A 21,539-nucleotide genomic window follows, 5' to 3' on the forward strand; every position below is an offset into this window, starting at 1 on the left:
TTTAAAGTCGGCAGGAAGCATGTGCGCGAGTGGTGTAAAAACAAATCAAAAATGTATTTACCGTTTAATTTTCTGTTTGATGATTGGATACGTACCGTACTTTGTACAAATGTTTTGGACTTACGGTACATGGACTGTTTAAAAGTGTGTATAATTTTCCATACATTAGACTTTAGTACTGTAAATTACTTATTATATGGACTTATAAAAATGAGGTAGGTGATTTTTTTCCCGTTCTTGTTGACTTTTTTTCCCTCCAAAATGGGTGGGGGCGTTAATTAGAGGGGGGGCCTTAATTCGGGAAAATACGGTAATATAGAATTGATATAATGGTCAATTGTTTTCACTATTTTGTACTATTATTTTACACATTTGTCTGTCATAAAAACACAGATGTAATGGATAACATATACTGAGTCTGTAACAGTCCCTTAATATTTATTTATGCTGCAAGTTTGTCCCAGTTTTATCCCACAGACTTTTTCCATGCATGTATGCACTTGCAGACATTTATATATGACATCTTCATCAAGTGCTTTAATGAGTCTTGTTCTTAAGAATTTCCATCAGTAAAGTGAGTGGCTAGAACAAAAAACAAACCAGTCTGATTCCATTGTGACATCACACAGTAACACGTTGCAAATAATAATAAATCAGTTTTCCAACATTGAGAATTTGACTTGATAAAAACTTAAGACTTGCTTTGTAAATAATTTGAAATCGTTTAATTTCGTGGGCATGAAATTTCGTGGTTTTGGTCAAATCGGCAATTTTGTGGGGATATGAATTCTTGGATTTCAAATTTTGAACATAAAATGAATGGGAATTTTACTTGTTCGTTGGGATTAAATTTCGTGGATTGACTCAACCACGAAATCCACGAAAATTAGTCCCCCATGAATATCAATGATTTCACAGTAGGTAAGAAATCATTATATTTCCCTACATATGTGCTGAAATATATAGATTTCATCTTGTCTGTTTGTCCATCTGTCACAAAAGTTTGTCTAGACAACTCCTTCGAAACTACTAATGGGATTTCAACCAAATTTTATAGGGATGCTAAGTACCATTGCTTGTTTTCTAAATCATAGGCATTATCAGGTTGAGACTGCAGTTTGGTGCAGTTATTGCCTGATAAAAGTACTTACCATGTAAAAAGTACCTGACCTGCTCTGAGGGGCAATCATGTGTTTTATGAACAGCTTTTGATTATTTTTTGTTGATTAGTTATGGTTGCGTACAAGGTCTTACATAATTTTGGTCATTTCATTTACTTTTCTATTTAAAAAAAAAAAAAAAAAAAAACTTTTTATCACAATGATATGCCTGGATATCACATAAAAATTTATCAGTTTACCTTTCTGCTGAATTGAAGCATTATTAGGGAGGCATGTGCTTTAAGTAAAAGCAGTATTTAGTTACAGGTGTATTTGATACAATGCTAATTGTGTTGTGTTAGCATTGTATAGTTTTTCAATATCACCCTTTACATCAAAATAGGCAAAGTCTTGCTTACAACAGGGTTCACGTTGCCGATCTAGGGCTGGATCCAAGCAAGCGTGAGATAGAGAAAGCATTTGAAAAGTTTGGACCATTGATAGAGGTGTGGGTGGCAAGGAACCCTCCATGTTTTGCATTTGTTGTCTACAAGTATAAAGAAGATGCTGACAATGCTATCAGGGAAATGGACGGACAGTAAGTAAAATTGTAGTGTAACAGGAAAAGTAACATTTTAAAACTGATAAGAAGTATGTGGTATGAATGAAAAACGACAATTATCTGCGATTCTTCTGCTTTTGTCTTTCATTATTATTATTATACCAGATTTATATAGCGCCCTTTTCATGATAAACACATTCAAAGGCGCTTTACATACAGCAAACGCAGCCACACAGGGCACAAAATTCATCCTCCACTAATACAGACACTGAGCGATCTGACCAGAGGGACAGAGTGAGATAAAGCCCCCAGAACAGAGAGAGAGAATTTTTAGATACAGACTTGTCTGGCTAACTTAGCCTAGGTCTTTGCAAATAGACAGTCTGGTTCTTTAACGTGCCCGGCGTATTGCACCGATACTTGCGAAGCCATCTTTCCTTGGAAGAACCAGTACAGGCCTCTAAGTTAGGTGGGAGACACTCAAGAGCATCTCAGAAATTTCCAGTGCCTGGATCGGGATTCGAACCCCAGACCTCCGGATTGACAGTCAAGCGTGTAACCACTACACCATCAGCCCACCCGATTTCTTTATCATGAAAATTAATATCTGTTGTATTTTAAACCTCAGTCAGTGGCCTTTGTGGATGAGTGTATATGGTCACTGATCAATGTCAAACCATTTGCCACTCACCACTTATAGTTTGAGCAATGCTTGGGTCTTAGTGTGAGAAAGCCATCCAGCTAGCTTGTAGAAGGTCGGTGGTTCTGCGGAGATACCAGGAATAACTGATTGGGTTTTCCACTATCAAAGCTGGAAAGTCACCATTTGACCTTCAGATGTGTTGATGTGACTTTTAAAAAACTTAATCTGTGTCAGTAAGAGCCTGTTTGATACTTTAAGCCAATAGTATTGGGAGCTTGATTCCAAGCAGAAGCTATTATATTCTCCATCACGATATCATTGTGCAGGAACTATGCTGTGTTTGATTTAATTAAAGTTATTTATACATTGTACAAACATGTTTTAACTAAATAAACTTTTGAAAGATAATGTGAAGCAATGTTGGACAGGAATATGTTATGTTTTATGCAGTAGAATATGTACCTTTTCAAAATGTACACATTAATTTTTTTTTTTTTCTTCGGATGTTTTACTTTACTGTTTTGATAATGCATTGCAGAGTTCTTTCTGGCGGAAGAGTCCGCTGCTCATATGCCAGACCTAGAGTGCGAGGTGGTGGGCCAAGACGACGCGGTGGGTTTGACGCAAGTCTAAGGTGTTACCAGTGTGGTGAGAGAGGTCATTTCTCAAGGGATTGTGATGAAATATGGAGACAACGACGCAGGAATAGAGAAAGAAGGCGCAGGTATGCCAGATGTGTTCATTTTAGCTTTAGAAATGTAGTAACAAGTGTTAGATTGGCGGTATTACAAAAAAATGTGTAGCAGACAGTTGTTTTCTTTAGTTTCGGGAATTCAAATTTCATTTCAGTATCTGTCTTATTAGATCATACATAGTGAACAATACATGTAGTTAAACTTTTTGTTTAGTAAAACTGTATAGTTTTGCAGATATAACTGGCCAAGCAAATCAACACCATTTATTACACCAAGTACTACATCTTAAGAGTGTAGAAATATGAGCAACCCAGATCAAATTTGTTATAACTGGCATATCGATTCTGAGAATTTAGATACAGTCTTCACTCTATGTTTTTTTATCCCATTTTTCACAGATGTTATCTTATTTTATATTTAGAATTGTTGTAATTCTTTTAAATGGTTCTCGGTGTCACATTTTACCCCAAATCTTCCTCTTAAATCTTTTACATTAATGCACATAAATTTATTTGGGACAATAAAGGTAAATGACCAGACTTCCTTCCTTTCCATTTTTGCATGCTTGATTAAACAGTCTTAAAAGAGGGACATCCCAGCATTTCTTGTCCTGTAAAATCATTGTATTTTGTTAAAAGGTGAAATATTTCATATGTACACTACATAGAAATATCACTTTGGAGGCAATGCTCAAGTTTTCCCTTTCAGTACTTGTATAGAAATTTTAAAAATTTTGCTGACAGGACCTGTTCCAAGTGTAAGGTTCAGGAACTCTCCATTGTATAATGTAGTGTATCAAAAGTTCGCACATGACAAATTTTACTACTAAATTTATCAGACAGAAATTAACTACTGCATGGATAATTCGCTGAATATAATATCTCTGTTCCATTTTGAAATACTTTGCCAACAAATATAATGGTTTTACAGATACACCTTGTTGAAACCAGAAAATACTTGTCAAATACCATGAAAGTAGGAATTTGCTTACAAAGCAGTTAATGTTGTTATTGAAAAAAATACAGATTAAATATGTTAAAAAATACATTAAAGTAGGTTAGATTAGAGGCCTTGCTTACATAAATAATTCCTTTGTAAGTGTTGGGTAGAAAATATTTCAGTATATTCAGCAGTCAGCTGTTCATTCAGATGGTGTACCGTTACATCAATCACAAAACCCTCATGCAAAATTTATTGCCAAAAGTTTCTTTGCTATTAGTTTCCCATCGTAATAGTAAAACTTAAATAAAAGACTTACTGTGTATTGATCTGAAATAAACATTAAATAGTTTTTAAATGGTTCATGTCCTTGCTCTACTTGCAGATATATAAGCATAAATTTTTAAATGGTTAATCTCAAAGTTATTCTTCCTAAATTATGAAAATTATGCAACTTTCATTAAATTGATGATGGCCGTTTGTGGGCTTTGTTAACTTTTGATAAAAAATGAAGTAAGCAAAAACTGTTAAGAATATATTGTTGAAGTGAGCTTCAGTACCATAAGTAACAGTGCTTTTGACAGTATCAAAAGTATTGTCGTTCATTTAGTCATTATTGGTCTAAGTAAATACCTCTGACATGGAGTTAGGGCTGGTAGATGGGGCATCATGATCCTGCATGATAAAATATTACCATCTTAGTTGTGATAATTTAAATAGATGTTTAGTCAATCTATAATGGGAAAAAAAATGAAAAGCTATCTAAATGAACATGATGAATAGAAACATAAGTGTAACAGTTCTTTTTCAGAAAACCATAAAACTAATAGATCATGTGAGCCGTGCCATGGGAAAACCAACATGGTGGGTTTGCGACCAGCATGGATCCAGACCAGCCTGCGCATCCGCGCAGTCTGGTCAGGCTCCATGCTGTTCGCTTTTAAAGCCTTTTGGAATTGGAGAAACTGTTAGTGAACAGCATGGATCCTGACCAGACTGCGCGGATGCGCAGTCTGGTCTGGATCCATGCTGGTCGCAAACCCACTATGTTGGTTTTCTCATGGCACGGCTCAATTGTATTAAATGTGCTTTTTGCCAAATGATTGGATCAGACATTGTACATGATCTATATGTGTGTATTTTGAAAGTAAAGATCTTATTGATCCTTTAAGTTTTACAAATTGTGTGTCAGTAATTATGATATGAGATATTGTCAGATTGTGAATAACTTGAAAAAATCGTACAAATTTTGTATATTGCTAACATTCATCAAATTATGATTAGAATGGGAATAAAGGAATATTTTCCTGAATATATTCCTTCACAGCAACAGAATCTGAAAAATCAGTAATTAACTTTATTTCACAGCTGTAATTATTTTCATCAGGCTTGTGGTTTATGGTTATAAATGAAAAGATTGGTATGGTGTGTGGTGGGAATGTTTGTATTGCCATCCCTGATTGGTTGGTTGGTTGTCTGATGGAATGAGAGCCAATGAAATGAGGGCTTTTATCAATGGAAATGGCATTGTGGCAGATTTTGTCAGCCAGATGTTGATTGGCTGTAAGTGATTTGTTTGATATTTAAAAGGAAAATATCGTACGAGGTATGTATTTACAGAGAAACTTTGACAAAGTAGAGACCAGAAACATTGAAAATGAATTCATCACACACTCATACAAAAATGTTAATGTGCATGCAATGTATAAATAGATGTTATCAAAGCTTTTAAAGGTAATGGTGAGTATGATTAGCTGTATGGCTGTTTGTCTCAAATATTTATATTTTTGTAAACAGATTCCCAAAACTGAGTTTTAAAATTGCCACATCAGTATTGAAATATTTGCACACAAAACTTCCAATTGTGCTTTGAAGATTTTATGCAAACAAGATTACATTTGGATAATAAAAGATTGACCATAGATCCTGTATTTGGATTGATGTCAAGAATTACTGATGTTTGGTACTTTTTAAAACTCTGTGATATTTGTGTCAATTATTTGTTGAGGAAGATTGGAAGATCGGTTGTAAATGGAAATTATTTGTCCATTGTTGTATATTTGAAGTACTTCAGACTACTGTTGATCTTTAATGAACATTTTTAGGTATTTATTGTCTAGGTTGTACCACTGGTAACTTGTATTCCCAATTTTGTTTTTCATTCCCCTTCCATTAAAAATGGAGGTGTGTATAGTGTCAGACCTGTCTGTGTGCATCCGTTCATGAGTCTAGGTCAAATATGTTAGGTAATTTTTCTTGTCAGCTCTGTAACTTCTTTTGTGCCCCCCTCCCAGTCCTGTCTCCCATGTTGTCCATGCATGGAAATATAAACAACTTGGCAAACTTATCACTAAAACAAGATTTGTCCTTTGCAGCAACCCCTAGCTTGAAGGTCAAAGTCACAGAGGTCTAAGATGTTGGGTCATACTTCTTGTCAGCTCTATAACTTTTTTTAAGCATGAATGCATATTCAGATTTCATAGTTCAGACTATTGCTTTTGTATTTTTTTACACAGACAATAACATTCAGAGTAATAATACAATGTGTAAAGTACAAGACTCTAGAAGGTCAAGAAAACACTTAAAGGTCAAAGATTTTATGTTGTTTTTCTTGTCTGGTCTATACCTTTTACATGTATGTATAGAGAACGATATTCAAATAACTTAATGTTGGTATGGCGACAATATGTATGAATGGACATATTTCTTTTCCAGTCCACAATACATGTGCTGTTATCAAAGTGCTGTTACTCACGGGACTCACACTTCTGTGTCCTAACATCACACAAAAGGGGCATCAGTGTCCTTATGGACATTTCTAGTCTTCATATATTTTCTGATGTTACCAAAGCATTTCACTAGTTACATCTGTAGCAAAAAATAAACAATTATGTTAAAGGCTGGGCAAAAGGTTCTGATAGACATGCTAAATCCTGCTGACATATTTATCATGATAATAGTTCTTGTGATCTAAATATACACATATTAAGCCCAGGCAGCTATGATAACTGGATATCTAGTTAATCGACTAAGAGCTTTGTAGCTCCTTTTGTCTGATAATTATTTGCAATGTTAAATAAAGCTTACCTTTACCCTGACCTGACGTCGTCAGTATAGCCTCCCTTCTTAGGTCCATAGTGAGAAGCAGACCTAAAGGTTATGGGGTTGTGAGTTTAATTCCATAGGGAGGCATATGTTCCATGATGATTTGATAGAAGACGTTGTCTGAAATTATTTGTCCTCCACCACTTGATTCTTGTTGAGAGGCTGGCAGTTAATTAAAAAACACATGCACACCACTTGTGAAGAACAGGTTAATGCTTGTATAGAAGACAGGAACACTGTTAGGTTAACTGTATGCTGTTACATAGTGGAAATACTGTTGAAAAATGGTGATAAACCTGAAACAAGCAAACAGCAGTATGGGTAACAATTGAAAAAGGTGGATGGTACAAAAAATTTGACTGTCAAAAATAAATAGCTTCGGAAATCCCTCCCCCCACCCCCACCCCCACACCAAAGTATACAGTCCTGATTATCTTATTGATGATAATTTGACTTGCATAGCTTTTTGGACTTTCATAGAATTTGCTGAATAACCTGAAGATAAGTAATTAGCGCAATTTTGATTAAAGTAAGATGAAAAAATGTTGCTGTATGATCATGCAGAGGTCAAAAACTGTTTGTCACTTTCTGCTCAACAGATATCCAGAAGATATTAAAAATCTGTTTATACATTGGTTAATTTAACCCAAAACTATGCTAACTTCAATAAGAGAAGGAGATTTTACTTTTGTCTAGGCCCAGAGGGCAGTGTAACATACAATAAATTTACATATTTATCACTGAAAGAATATGTTGTGTATATAATTTATCTAATTGTTTGCTCAGTATTTTATGTTAAATTTTACAGTGTACTTTTGTCTATAATTTGGTTTTGTTAATACCAATTCTATAACTGATTATTTTCTGAGTGTATGCATTACCTTCTACAATCATGTTTAGTAGCTGCATAGTTTCATAGATTGCTAGTTTGTCCTTTCTGTGTTTATGTCAGCTGTAATTTATTTTGAATTGTCTTTAAAACTTCCTTCAACCTTTGTTAAATTTATGAAAAAAGCGAAGTGTAAGCTTTCGAACAAAACAGTTTTCGACTTTACATACACGAAAATGATTTCAGTTAAAAAGACACACATGACAAAGTTCAGTTTCGTCTTACTATTTGCAGCATAACCATACAAATTTAATGTTAAATAACGTTATTTGAATCGAGAAGTTAACTATAAAGAACAAAGAGGGATTTCAATTTTCAACCCATTTTATACAAAAAATTAGAAATGAATATATGATATACTCATAGATTGGTAAAGCTGAGTGAAGTGCAGTGAGTGAAATGGATTTTATCTCACTGACGAAGCAGCAGTTCATCATGTAGCATAAATTAAATCGCTGTTATTCATGGACTAGGCGCCAAAAAATGGTTAACTGCTTCTTAGTGCCAATGCAGCTAACAGCTTGTTACATGAAAAAGCTGGTCATTTCAGTTTTTAAGTTGAATTCAGTTTGATATGATATTCTGCAGGCAGACTTTTAAAACTTTTATACATGTACAGGAAGAAGGCTGCATGCCACCATCCTTTTATATATTATTTCATTCCCTGCTTGTTTGCTTACATCACAGTTTATTTTGCACATAATCCATTATTTTCCATATTTTCTTTAGCTTTTTGGGAGACTGTGAAATACGCTTTACGCCACTTAAGGCGCAAAATGTGTCATCAGTAAATCTGTGTTTGTAAATTAATGGTTACTGTAGTCAGATCAGTCTGCATGGAACAATATTTTCCTTAAAATGCTATAGAAGTTTGACTGGATTGAAACTAGAAATTTGCCCGAAAGGAACCTCTACTCTGACGACAGAAATCTGGATTGGATTAAAGACGAGTATTACACATGTGCTACATGTAGTAGAGTAGATGATGATTGAGACACTTTGAGATGGAGCGTGTTCAGTTCAGGAAAAAAGTATGCTGAATTTGTTTGAATGCGAAGCAGATGAGTCCAAGTTGAAGACTTCGGTTTTCCTGCACTGAAGCGAAGAAAATGTGTGTTTGAGCCTTGTTGTTGACTCACTTGGAACAACTTACGTAGTTGCCAGATGTGAACATGCACAGATTTAGTACTTCATTCAGATTTTCAACTTGGAAAGGCCACATTCAAATGGAATATGCTCTCCAGTAGAACAAATTGCTTAATATTATATATACTCAAATACAAACATGAACAGCTGAATTTGTGCCATTTCCTATGGAAATATTTAATAAATAAAAAGCTAAACCTTAACCCTTACCCTGCTAAATTTCTATAATGAACTTGTCGAATTACCAATTTGGACAGTACCATTAAATTACGAAAAAGATACTGGCTGAATAGCTTGCAGTGCAGATTATGAACAGACTGCATGGATGTGCAGGCTGATCACGAGTTTCACTGGTAGCAAAGATAGAATCAATTTTGTCCAGCATGGTTAGGGTTAAAATGAACAATGACAACATTCTATCCTCCCAGGTGCTGTCTTAATGATGACTTGTCAACAGTGCAAAATAAGTTGTGATGTGCTGGGATAATGCTTTATGCCTTTACCTTTAACTGATAAGTTTACTGGTAAGCCGCAGTAGGTTATTCATGAATAAGGGTCAGTGTTGATATTTCATTATGACCTTGAGTATGACCTTTAAGTAGCAAAATTAGTTGACATTAAATTAAGACTAACCTTTATTCTGAATAATCTGACTGCAGACAGTGCTGTGCTGTCTGAGTAAATAAATGAAACCTTTGATGTTCACATGTACTTACTTTATTAATCAGTCCAAGAAGAAGCTTCTCAAGGTCACGTTCAAGGGATAGACGAAGGTCAAGGTCACGATCCAGGGAGAGGCGTAGGTCAAGGTCGAGGTCAAGAAGTAGAGACAGGAAGAGGAAAACAAGCAGGAGGGACAGCAGAAGCAGGTAAGCTGCCAGTTGACAATGAAGTGTTGCACTTGTTACATTCAGCAATATAATATAGTGTTACCCATTACATTCTATTAAATACAGTGTTACACTTTTAAAGTATAATTGTTACATTCTAATACAGTGTTACACTCTAAAAGTATAATTGTTACACAGTAAAACAGTGATGCAGGCATAGTGCTATACTCTGCGATACAGTGTTACACCCTACATTACAACATATTGTTGTGCTCAATAATACAATACAGTTGCACTCTACAATGTAATATAGTGCTACTCGTGGAACTTTCTCAGAATCTGATTGACTTGAGACTTTAAAATGCTAAATTTAAGTATCTGCAGGATGCTATTCTAGTATTGAATTCTCGCCATAGAAAGTCTCAATGTACTATTTTCTGATCCTTTTGGAACTTAGAATCCATTCAATATATTTAAGAAATAATAAGTTCCCAAACGTGGTTTATCGTAGAATAACCCGAGTTTGAGTTTTTATGCGTAAGAATATATCACGAAGGCCTTCGTGATATATTGTTCCGCATAAGAACGAAAAACTCTGGTTATTCTATGATAAATCACACTTGGGAACTTATTATTTCGATTCTAACACGACATACTAGTATCAACAGTGTTAGAAAAAATGGTAACTACTTTCACGACCGTGCTACGCACCTGGATCGGATGACGTCATTGCACGAGAGTGGTTAATTGCAGAATAACCAGAGATAGATTTTGCTCTACATGTATATAGGTTATTTGCTGGTCGTGTTAGAATTGTATAATAGAGCTCAGGTTAAGCTGGAGACACTGAGGTGATTCATTTTTCATTACCTCTCATGAACAGATAAAGTGAAACTAATTCTGGTATTATTTTGCTTGACTGTGCTGTCTGCTTTCATTTAGGATTTTTTAGCTCACCTGTCACAAAGTGACAAGGTGAGCTTTTGTGATCGCGGGGTGTCCGTCGTCCGTCCGTCAGTCCGTGCGTGCGTGCGTCCGTCCGTCCGTAAACTTTTGCTTGTGACCAGCGTTCGACACTAACGGTGTCCCGGGATCCCGAGGACACCAAAAATCCGCAAGGGATCCTAAAGTTCACAATTTCGGTGTTCCGTCGGGACTCTTGATTTTCAGATAAAATATGATTCTGAAAAAATGAAATTCCCCAGTCTTGTTCGCTCAAACATCGGTCTTTTGCTAAGGCTTCCAGGGCGTTCAGTTGACCCGAGGTCCCGGGTTTTGACCCGCGAAAATCGAGAAAAACTCGTATTTTACCCGCATAAATTACGGCACGTGCGTCGGCTTAACTCGCGAAAATTTACTTAGATGCGTTCCAAGTTCGATAGTTCTGCCCCCTGTCAATCAAAATCCCAGTGAATTTCAATATTGTTAGCCGGCACAAGCGGAAATATGGCAGTAGGCGGAGCGTCGTATGTTAATTAGCTACCGACAGATGTCAGTCACGCCACGCGCCAAATGACACGTGCTTATCTCGCGGTTTGTATTTAGTACAATATGCCTTGTCATTATCAAAGGTGTTTATTGATCAATGTTTACAAGTTAATTGATAAACAATGCAGCCTTAGATTATCGTGTTTGTACCATTATTTGTGTGCTCGATACGATTACATGAGCCGGTCGGCCGTTACGGTCTATAACAAATTTATTATCATTGCCGAGGCTTTGTTTGGGCAAAACAAATTAAATAAGCAGAAATTATACATGGTATGATGAGAAAATAAAGTTAAAACAGTTATCTTTTCAAGAACTTTAACTGTTACTTTTGTTTTTCGTATTTGTCACTCGTTTTCTAGACCGACATTTTCGAACATTTTTATCATTTCTTACAAGATTTTTCTAGTACAAACTAAAATAAAAAGCCAATAAAACGTCTGCATTTACGAAAAATATGATCACTGTTGCCAAAGCAGCTCTTATTTAGAAGAATTTGCTGATAATAAAAGCATGCAAACACTAAACCCCACCCACTTTTAGGCAATGTGCAAAATAAAACAACTAAAATATGAAATGTTTAAGAAAATCTGTTATGACCAATGTACTAGTTTTAGATAAAGTCTGTGGGAGTTGCATTAATAAGGCCTAAAAAATCTTTGTATCTGGTAACATGCTCAAAAAATTAGGGTAGGTAGGTCGGAATATTTTTTTTGTTTTTGAATTTTTTTTTTAGCTCACCTGTCACAAAGTGACAAGGTGAGCTTTTGTGATCGCGCGGTGTCCGTCGTCCGTCGTCCGTCCGTGCGTCCGTCCGTGCGTCCGTCCGTCCGTCCGTCCGTCCGTCCGTAAACTTTTGCTTGTGACCACTCTAGAGGTCACATTTTTCATGGGATCTTTATGAAAGTTGGTCAGAATGTTTATCTTGATGATATCTAGGTCAAGTTCGAAACTGGGTCACGTGCCATCAAAAACTAGGTCAGTAGGTCTAAAAATAGAAAAACCTTGTGACTTCTCTAGAGGCCATATATTTCACAAGATCTTCATGAAAATTGGTCAGAATGTTCATCTTGATGATATCTAGGTCAAGTTCGAAACTGGGTCACGTGCCATCAAAAACTAGGTCAGTAGGTCTAAAAATAGAAAAACCTTGTGACCTCTCTAGAGGCCATATATTTCATAAGATCTTCATGGAAATTGGTCAGAATGTTCACCTTGATGATATCTAGGTCAAGTTCGAAACTGGGTCACGTGCCTTCAAAAACTAGGTCAGTAGGTCTAAAAATAGAAAAAGCTTGTGACCTCTCTGGAGGCCATATATTTCACAAGATCTTCATGAAAATTGGTCAGAACGTTCACCTTGATGATATCTAGGTCAAGTTCGAAACTGGGTCACGTGCCATCAAAAACTAGGTCAGTAGGTCAGATAATAGAAAAACCTTGTGACCTCTCTAAAGGCCATATTTTTCATGGGATCTGTATGAAAGTTGGTCTGATTGTTCATCTTGATGATATCTAGGTCAGGTTCGAAACTGGGTCACGTGCGGTCAAAAACTAGGTCAGTAGGTCTAAAAATAGAAAAACCTTGTGACCTCTCTAGTAGCCATATATTTCACAAGATCTTCATGAAAATTGGTCAGAACGTTCATCTTGATGATATCTAGGTCAAGTTCGAAACTGGGTCACGTGCCGTCAAAAACTAGGTCAGTAGGTCTAAAAATAGAAAAACCTTGTGGCCTCTCTAGAGGCCATATATGTCATAAGATCTTCATGGAAATTGGTCAGAATGTTCACCTTGATGATATCTAGGTCAAGTTCGAAACTGGGTCACGTGCCTTCAAAAACTAGGTCAGTAGGTCTAAAAATAGAAAAAGCTTGTGACCTCTCTAGAGGCCATATATTTCACAAGATCTTCATGAAAATTGGTCAGAATGTTCACCTTGATGATATCTAGGTCAAGTTTGAAACTGGGTCACGTGCCATCAAAAACTAGGTCAGTAGGTCAGATAATAGAAAAACCTTGTGACCTCTCTAAAGGCCATATATTTCATGGGATCTGTATGAAAGTTGGTCTGAATGTTCATCTTGATGATATCTAGGTCAGGTTCGAAACTGGGTCACGTGCGATCAAAAACCAGGTCAGTAGGTCTAAAAATAGAAAAACCTTGTGACCTCTCTAGAGGCCATATATTTCATGAGATCTTCATGAAAATTGATCAGAATGTTCATCTTGATGATATCTAGGTCAAGTTCGAAAGTGGGTCATGTGCCTTCAAAAACTAGGTCAGTAGGTCAAATTATTGAAAAACCTTGTGACCTCTCTAGAGGCCATATTTTTCATGGGATCTGTATGAAAGTTGGTCTGAATGTTCATCTTGATGATATCTAGATCAAGTTTGAAAGTGGGTCACATGCCATCAAAAACTAGGTCAGTAGGTCAAATATTAGTAAAACCTTGTGACGTCTCTAAAGGCCATATTTTTCATGGGATCTGTATGAAAATTGGTCTGAATGTTCATCTTGATGATATCTAGGTCAAGTTCGAAACAGGGTCATGTGCGGTCAAAAACTAGGTCAGTAGGTCTAAAAATAGAAAAACATTGTGACCTCTCTAGAGGCCATACTTGTGAATGGATCTCCATAAAAATTGGTCAGAATGTTCATCTTGATGATATCTAGGTCACGTTCGAAACTGGGTCACGTGCCTTAAAAAACTAGGTCAGTAGGTCAAAGAATAAAAAAACCTTGTGACCTCTCTAGAGGCCATACTTTTCATGGGATCTGTATGAAAGTTGGTCTGAATGTTCATCTTGATGATATCTAGGTCAAGTTTGAAACTGGGTCAACTGCGGACGAAAACTAGGTCAGTAGGTCTAAAATTATTAAAATCTTTTGACCTCTCTAGAGGCCATATTTTTCAATGGATCTTCATGAAAATTGATCTGAATGTTCACCTTGATGCTATCTAGGTCAGTTTTGAAACTGGGTCACATGCGGTCAAAAACTAGGCCAGTAGGTTTAAAAATAGAAAAACCTTGTGACCTCTCTAGAGGCCATATTTTTCATGAGATCTTCATGAAAATTAGTGAGGATGTTCACCTTGATGATATCTAGATAAAGTTTAAAACGGGGTCACGTACCTTCAAAAACTAGGTCAATAGGTCAGATAATAGAAAAACCTTGTGACCTCTCTTGAGACCATATTTTTCAATGGATCTTCATAAAAATTGGTCTGAATTTTTATCTTGATTATATCTAGGTCAAGTTCAAAACTGGGTCACATGAGCTCAAAAACTAGGTCACTATGTCAAATAATAGAAAAAACGAGGTCATACTCAAAACTGGGTCATGTGGGAAGAGGTGAGCGATTCAGGACCATCATGGTCCTCTTGTTATTTAAGGGAGACTTTTCGGAATTTTTTTTTATGTCAAAAAAATGATTACAAATAAGGGGGTTATAAGGGGGAATGAACTAGGCGGCATACATTTAGAGGAACTACAACAAATGGCAGAGGAGTGCGATGGTAGTGAAGATGAGGGGGGAAGAGGACTTGGACAGAAATGACATTATTCTTTTACAGCAAAAGTCATACAAGCTATTGTTGTCATTGATGTAAAGTGGAAATAAAGTGGAAATAAAATACATGTAGTACTGTCAACAGTTGTGTTTGTTAGATTTTAGTTTTTTCATGTTCTTACCACATTTTGTTATCAGGGACTCCTAATTTTCAGCAGGGATTCCTAAATTTCCCAGCAGGTATTCCTTCGGGATACCTGGCAAAAAAGTTAGTGTCGAACGCTGGTGACCACTCTAGAGGTCACATTTTTCATGGGAACTTTATGAAAATTGGTCAGAATGTTCATCTTGATGATATCTAGGTCAAGTTAGAAACTGGGTCACGTGCGGTCAAAAACTAGGTCAGTAGGTCTAAAAATAGAAAAACCTTGTGACCACTCTAGAGGTCACATTTTTCATGGGATCTTCATGAAAGTTAATCAGAATGTTCATCTTGATGATATCTAGGTCAAGTTCGAAACTGGGTCACGTGCGGTCAAAAACTAGGTCAGTAGGTCTAAAAATAGAAAAACCTTGTGACCACTCTAGAGGTCACATTTTTCATGGGATCTTCATGAAAGTTAATCAGAATGTTCATCTTGATGATATCTAGGTCAAGTTCGAAACTGGGTCACGTGCGGTCAAAAACTAGGTCAGTAGGTCTAAAAATAGAAAAACCTTGTGACCACTCTAGAGGTCACATTTTTCATGGGATCTTTATGAAAGTTGGTCAGAATGTTCATCTTGATGATATCTAGGTGAAGTTCGAAACTGGGTCACGTGCCTTCAAAAACTAGGTCAGTAGGTCTAAAAATAGAAAAACCTTGTGACCTCTCTAGAGGCCATATATTTCACAAGATCTTCATGAAAATTGGTCAGAACGTTCACCTTGATGATATCTAGGTCAAGTTCGAAACTCGGTCACGTGCCATCAAAAACTAGGTCAGTAGGTCAAATAATAGAAAAACCTTGTGACCTCTCTAAAGGCCATATTTTTCATGGGATCTGTATGAAAGTTGGTCTGAATGTTCATCTTGATGATATTTAGGTCAAGTTCGAAACTCGGTCACGTGCCATCAAAAACTAGGTCAGTAGGTCAAATAATAGAAAAACCTTGCGACCACTCTAGAGGTCACATTTTTCATGGGATCTTCATGAAAGTTAATCAGAATGTTCATCTTGATGATATCTAGGTCAAGTTCGAAACTGGGTCACGTGCCTTCAAAAACTAGGTCAGTAGGTCTAAAAATAGAAAAACCTTGTGACCTCTCTAGAGGCCATATATTTCACAAGATCTTCATGAAAATTGGTCAGAACGTTTACCTTGATGATATCTAGGTCAAGTTTGAAACTGGGTCACGTGCCATCAAAAACTAGGTCAGTAGGTCAAATAATAGAAAAACCTTGTGACCTCCATAAAGGCCATATTTTTCATGGGATCTGTATGAAAGTTGGTCTGAATGTTCATCTTGATGATATCTAGGTCAAGTTCGAAACTGGGTCGCATGCTGTGAAAAACTAGGTCAGTAGGTCTAAAAATAGAAAAACCTTGTGACCTCTCTAGAGGCCATATATTTCATGACATCTTCATGCAAATTGGTCAGAACGTTCACCTTGATGATATCTAGGTCAAGTTCGAAAGTGGGTCACGTGCCATCAAAAACTAAGTCAGTAGGTCAAATAATAGAAAAACCTTGTGACCTCTCTAAAGGCCATATTTTTCATTGGATCTGTATGAAAATTGGTCTGAATGTTCATCTTGATGATATCTAGGTCAAGTTCGAAACAGGGTCATGTGCGGTCAAAAACTAGGTCAGTAGGTCTAAAAATAGAAAAACCTTGTGACCTCTCTAGAGGCCATACTTATGAATAGATCTCCATAAAAATTGGTCAGAATGTTCACCTTGATGATATCTAGGTCAAGTTTGAAACTGGGTCACGTGCCATAAAAAACTCGAAACTGGGTCATGTGCGGTCAAAAACTAGGCCAGTAGGTATAAAAATAGAAAAACCTTGTGACCTCTCTAGAGGCCATATTTTTCATGACATCTTCATGAAAATTGGTCAGAACGTTCACCTTGATGATATCTAGGTCAAGTTCGAAAGTGGGTCACGTGCCATCAAAAACTAAGTCAGTAGGTCAAATAATAGAAAAACCTTGTGACCTCTCTAAAGGCCATATTTTTCATTGGATCTGTATGAAAATTGGTCTGAATGTTCATCTTGATGATATCTAGGTCAAGTTCGAAACAGGGTCATGTGCGGTCAAAAACTAGGTCAGTAGGTCTAAAAAAAGAAAAACCTTGTGACCTCTCTAGAGGCCATACTTATGAATAGATCTCCATAAAAATTGGTCAGAATGTTCACCTTGATGATATCTAGGTCATGTTTGAAACTGGGTCACGTGCCATAAAAAACTCGAAACTGGGTCATGTGCGGTCAAAAACTAGGCCAGTAGGTATAAAAATAGAAAAACCTTGTGACCTCTCTAGAGGCCATATTTTTCATGAGATCTTCATGAAAATTAGTGAGAATGTTCACCTAGATGATATCTAGGTAAAGTTAAAAACAGGGTCACGTACCTTCGAAAACTAGGTCAATAGGTCAAATAATAGAAAAACCTAGAGACCATATTTTTCAATGGATCTTCATGAAAATTGGTCAGAATTTTTATCTTGATAATATCTAGGTCAAGTTCAAAACATGGTCACATGAGCTCAGAAACTAGGTCACTATATCAAATAATAGAAAAAACGACGTCATACTCAAAACTGGGTCATGTGGGAAGAGGTGAGCGATTCAGGACCATCATGGTCCTCTTGTTTGTTAATGTTATTGTCGTTTGATTTTGTATTCAATTTTTACAGAAGTCGGTCTAGAAGTCGATCCAAGTCAAGAAGGGCACACTCATCTTCGAAATCCCCAAGACGAGAACGGGAAGAGAAATCAAAATCAAAAAGTCCCGAACAGAATGGAACCGAATCACCAGACAGAGTTGATGAAAGTAAACTGGAAGTGAAGGAAGAGGTGGACTGAACTTGATGAAGTTTTGAATATTCATGGTGGAATATCCATTATGAAAGTAGGGAAATTCTCAGTGCAAACAAACTTACCTTGTTAATAAATGTTTGTTGTTTTAATAATCAGAATGTTTGATGCATGTTGTCAGTTTTGCTGTCATGGATTGAAGTGGTATTTTTATCAACTTGATAGATCATGTAGAAATGATGCTGGAATACACATATTCTGCAGTAAACTGCTTAACAGAATTTACTTCCTGGTAGTTTTATATGGCCGCTTTTGTTCATTTTCAACTGTAAATGAAGATGGTATATTGTGAGTGTCCAAACTACAGGAATTTTGATTTTGATATAGAAAGGTTTAAAAGGATACAGGCCAATGTCTTAAGCTGTAGATCATGATTTAGATGTTGTAAAATGTTAAACTTGTATTGGCTACGTTTATGCATAAATGTCGGACATTTTCCAGAAATTTTGCAGGTCAATTTGTCTAATGATTACGAGTACTTGTACTGGGTATATGACTATATCATTAAGAAACAGCATTAATTCATTGATACTAATCATGTTTTGTAAGTCGGTTGTTAATTAGTTTCTAATTGATAAAACATGAATATTTGTGTATATAATGTTAAGGGTCTCTTGTGTGATAGTTCAGTTCCTTACATGAATTCTTTTATAAATTGCTGGTCCATGTCTGACAGATGTATATTCAACACATATTTGCTGAGCTAAGTCAAAAAACAAATCTGTGAACATCTATTTCTTATGTCAGGTGTAAAATAATATACTTACTGAATGGCATGCAGGTCATTAGTCGAAACGTTTTACTTGCAACACATCTAATAAGTATATATTGGCTGAAATTAAACTATTTTTTTATTGATACTGTAATATTAAGTCTGTAAGAATATCCTTTAAAAGCATAGAATGCAACCAAGCAAAATTGATTGAGTCTGTTCAGGAGAGGTAATGGAAAGTGCAACACCCATTACACCATGGAGTACCTTTAAATGGAATTCTATCACAGAGATATTTTTGGAATGGACTATAATCTCAAAGGATTAAACATATTTTTACATAATTTTGAAAGTAAAATAATACTTTGTTACCAAGTATACATACAGAACTTTTTTGAAAAATTCTTAAAAAGTGACCTGATTATAATAAAAAGGACTGATTATAATTTCTGTAGTTATTAATTTTCAAGTATATGTCTAAGGCTAAAGGGATATGCCTTCAGATTTATCTTAGATATTAAAAAAAATTACAAGGTGTTTTAATTTGTAAGAAATTGTAACTTACAATTATAAAATGATTCATTGAGGCAATATCGTTACCAATCTCCTAAAATATCAACTTTAATAATATTCATTTATAACCAGTGACATTTAATATGTGTTTTTGTCTTAAAAAGAAGAACTTTCAGAGCTCATCTGGAGGCAAGCCCCTATAAAAATCCTTCTTTTTAATTGTCTGTTTTCTATAGACACACATGTAGGTAGTAAGAAATATTAATTGTGTATATGTTTCTTTTGGAAATGATTTTTTTGAAACTGTTTTTTGTGTGCAATTTAAATTGAACTGCACTTTGATTGATGTCAGTTAATTCAGGTTTATTTACTTTACTAAAAGATGAATTTTGTGTTTTAACATAAGATCATTGGATATATATAAAGCTTTATATAGAAATGTTTAGAATGATCACATTCATCCTTATATGGTTAGATTATATAAGTAAAATAAAGTGTTACAGAAAAGGAAGTGCACTCTGCTATTAAAAGAGATGTCAGTAGATTGCCATGTACATTCCATTACAGCAATTTAATCAGATTTTTATTAAATTTTTCTTTTTTAAATGTGAATAGTGGTTTTAACTTTGCATGCAAAAGTTAAGATGATTCATAATTTACACAAAGTCACATAACTGTTTGGCTATTACGTGTATGCAGTTATCAATTATCAGTTATCAGCTAATAGAATTTAAAGAGATATATATATATTAAGTTTCTTTGAACTTCAGAAGTACATTGATCTTTAATACTTTATATGTAAAACATAGAGTGATTCTTTGAGTTCTCTGAAATATTTTTTGATAAAAACAGTTGTGTAATCTTGAAGTGCTGGTCATCAGTGAAAAATTGTTGTGTAATTGAAGGCATTTAGCTTAACTTTTTATCAAACACTTAAATAATGCATGTGAAATATGCTTGTGGATATTTTGTAGGCATTGCTTTCTGTTTAGAAAATTCAGTATTGTGATGCACATATCGGGATGTGCATTTTTAACAAAGATCATTTAAAAAATTTGCACAAACCTATTGGAAGACTTAAGTTGATCGTATTATAAGGTGTTAGATTAGGTCATACCAAATTGGATCTTATAGAACTTGCGAAGCCTTATTTCAGCTTAATAAATATTTTGATGTTACTACTACTTAAAATATTTGAAAACACTGTTATACTCCACTATATTTTTCATGGGTGTAAAAGCTTTCAGTAAGTAATGCTAGTTTTTGTTTTTTCACTTGATTTGTTTTTCTTGCCTGGTAGATGTGTAAGTTTTAAAAAAATGATTGGAAAACTAAACAGTTAGGTATGGCCAAAAAATGAATACTTGGAATTTTTAGATATTTGTAAATTCATGCTTCTGTAGAAAGTACATCACCTAAATGTTGTTTACTGTTACTTATCACAAAGAATATTCATCAGCTGTACATGTACCTAGATGATGTTTGTAGACGAGTTGTGAGTTGGAGGTAACATTTTACAGTGTTGTCTATGTTTATGCAGTTTTAGGGAGTCTCATTACATTGTTATGGTACAAGTAACTGAATTTCTCATCTATATTAGAAAGACATGTTTTGTATGATATTGTGACCTTTATGAGAATGGAGGGCAAATAAAAGTTCATCTAAGACTTCCGCTTCTGTTCTGTTTTCTCCTCTGTGTAAAGGTGACTTATTGCAGTCACACTTCCTCCATCATTGCCTGTCCATCCATAACAGTTTAACTGTACTGTACCATACTGGAGACCTAATTTCTTGAGCAATTTACATGAAATTAATATTGTAGGTGTAGTGTTATAGGTCAACCGTGGCCCTCGTGTAAGCTCACCTGATCTTCGTTCAGGGTGAGCTATTTGTATAAGGGATGGTGCGGCGTGCATCGTACTGCGTCCTGCAACATGTTTACTTAAACATCTCGGAAACATTTGGTCAGAATTACACCAAACTTGGTCAGTAGCATCCTGGTATGTTTGGTCAACCTTGGCACCTTTTAGAAAAACCTTCAGAGAACTTCTCATGGACCACTTGATTGATCTTTATCAAACTTTATCTGTAGAATCATTATAAGGTCCTCTCCCAATTTTGTTCAAATGGGGGCACTTGGCGTCTTTTAGGGACTGCTAGAGCAAAAATTAGAAATATCTTTAAACTTCTCATGAACCGCTTGATGGATCTATCAAACATGCTTTTTAGCATCATTATAATGTCCTCTCCCAAATTTGGTCAAATGGGGGTATTCAGTTCCTTTTAGGGGCCACAAGGTCTAAAAATAAAAAT

At 35.5% G+C, this 21,539-nt stretch overlaps 1 protein-coding gene across 2 annotated transcripts in view; it reads left to right on the top strand.

The window, feature by feature from the left end:
- The window catches only part of LOC123536398 (serine/arginine-rich splicing factor 7-like), a 33,147-nt gene extending 12,254 nt beyond the window's left edge, over positions 1-20,893 (top strand). Inside the window, exons 3-6 of one of the 2 annotated variants that reach the window (XM_053528149.1) lie at positions 1,504-1,698; positions 2,844-3,029; positions 9,808-9,948; positions 17,821-20,893. In XM_053528149.1, coding sequence (XP_053384124.1) covers positions 1,504-1,698; positions 2,844-3,029; positions 9,808-9,948; positions 17,821-17,989 — 691 coding nt within the window. In that variant the 3' untranslated portion in view covers positions 17,990-20,893. The remainder of the gene's footprint in view (positions 1-1,503; positions 1,699-2,843; positions 3,030-9,807; positions 9,949-17,820) is intronic. The other variant, XM_053528150.1, reaches the window with a different exon arrangement.
- The last annotated feature ends 646 nt before the right edge of the window (positions 20,894-21,539 follow it).

Source organism: Mercenaria mercenaria, chromosome 17, assembly GCF_021730395.1.
Source record: "Mercenaria mercenaria strain notata chromosome 17, MADL_Memer_1, whole genome shotgun sequence".
Classification (NCBI taxonomy): Eukaryota; Metazoa; Mollusca; class Bivalvia; order Venerida; family Veneridae; genus Mercenaria; species Mercenaria mercenaria.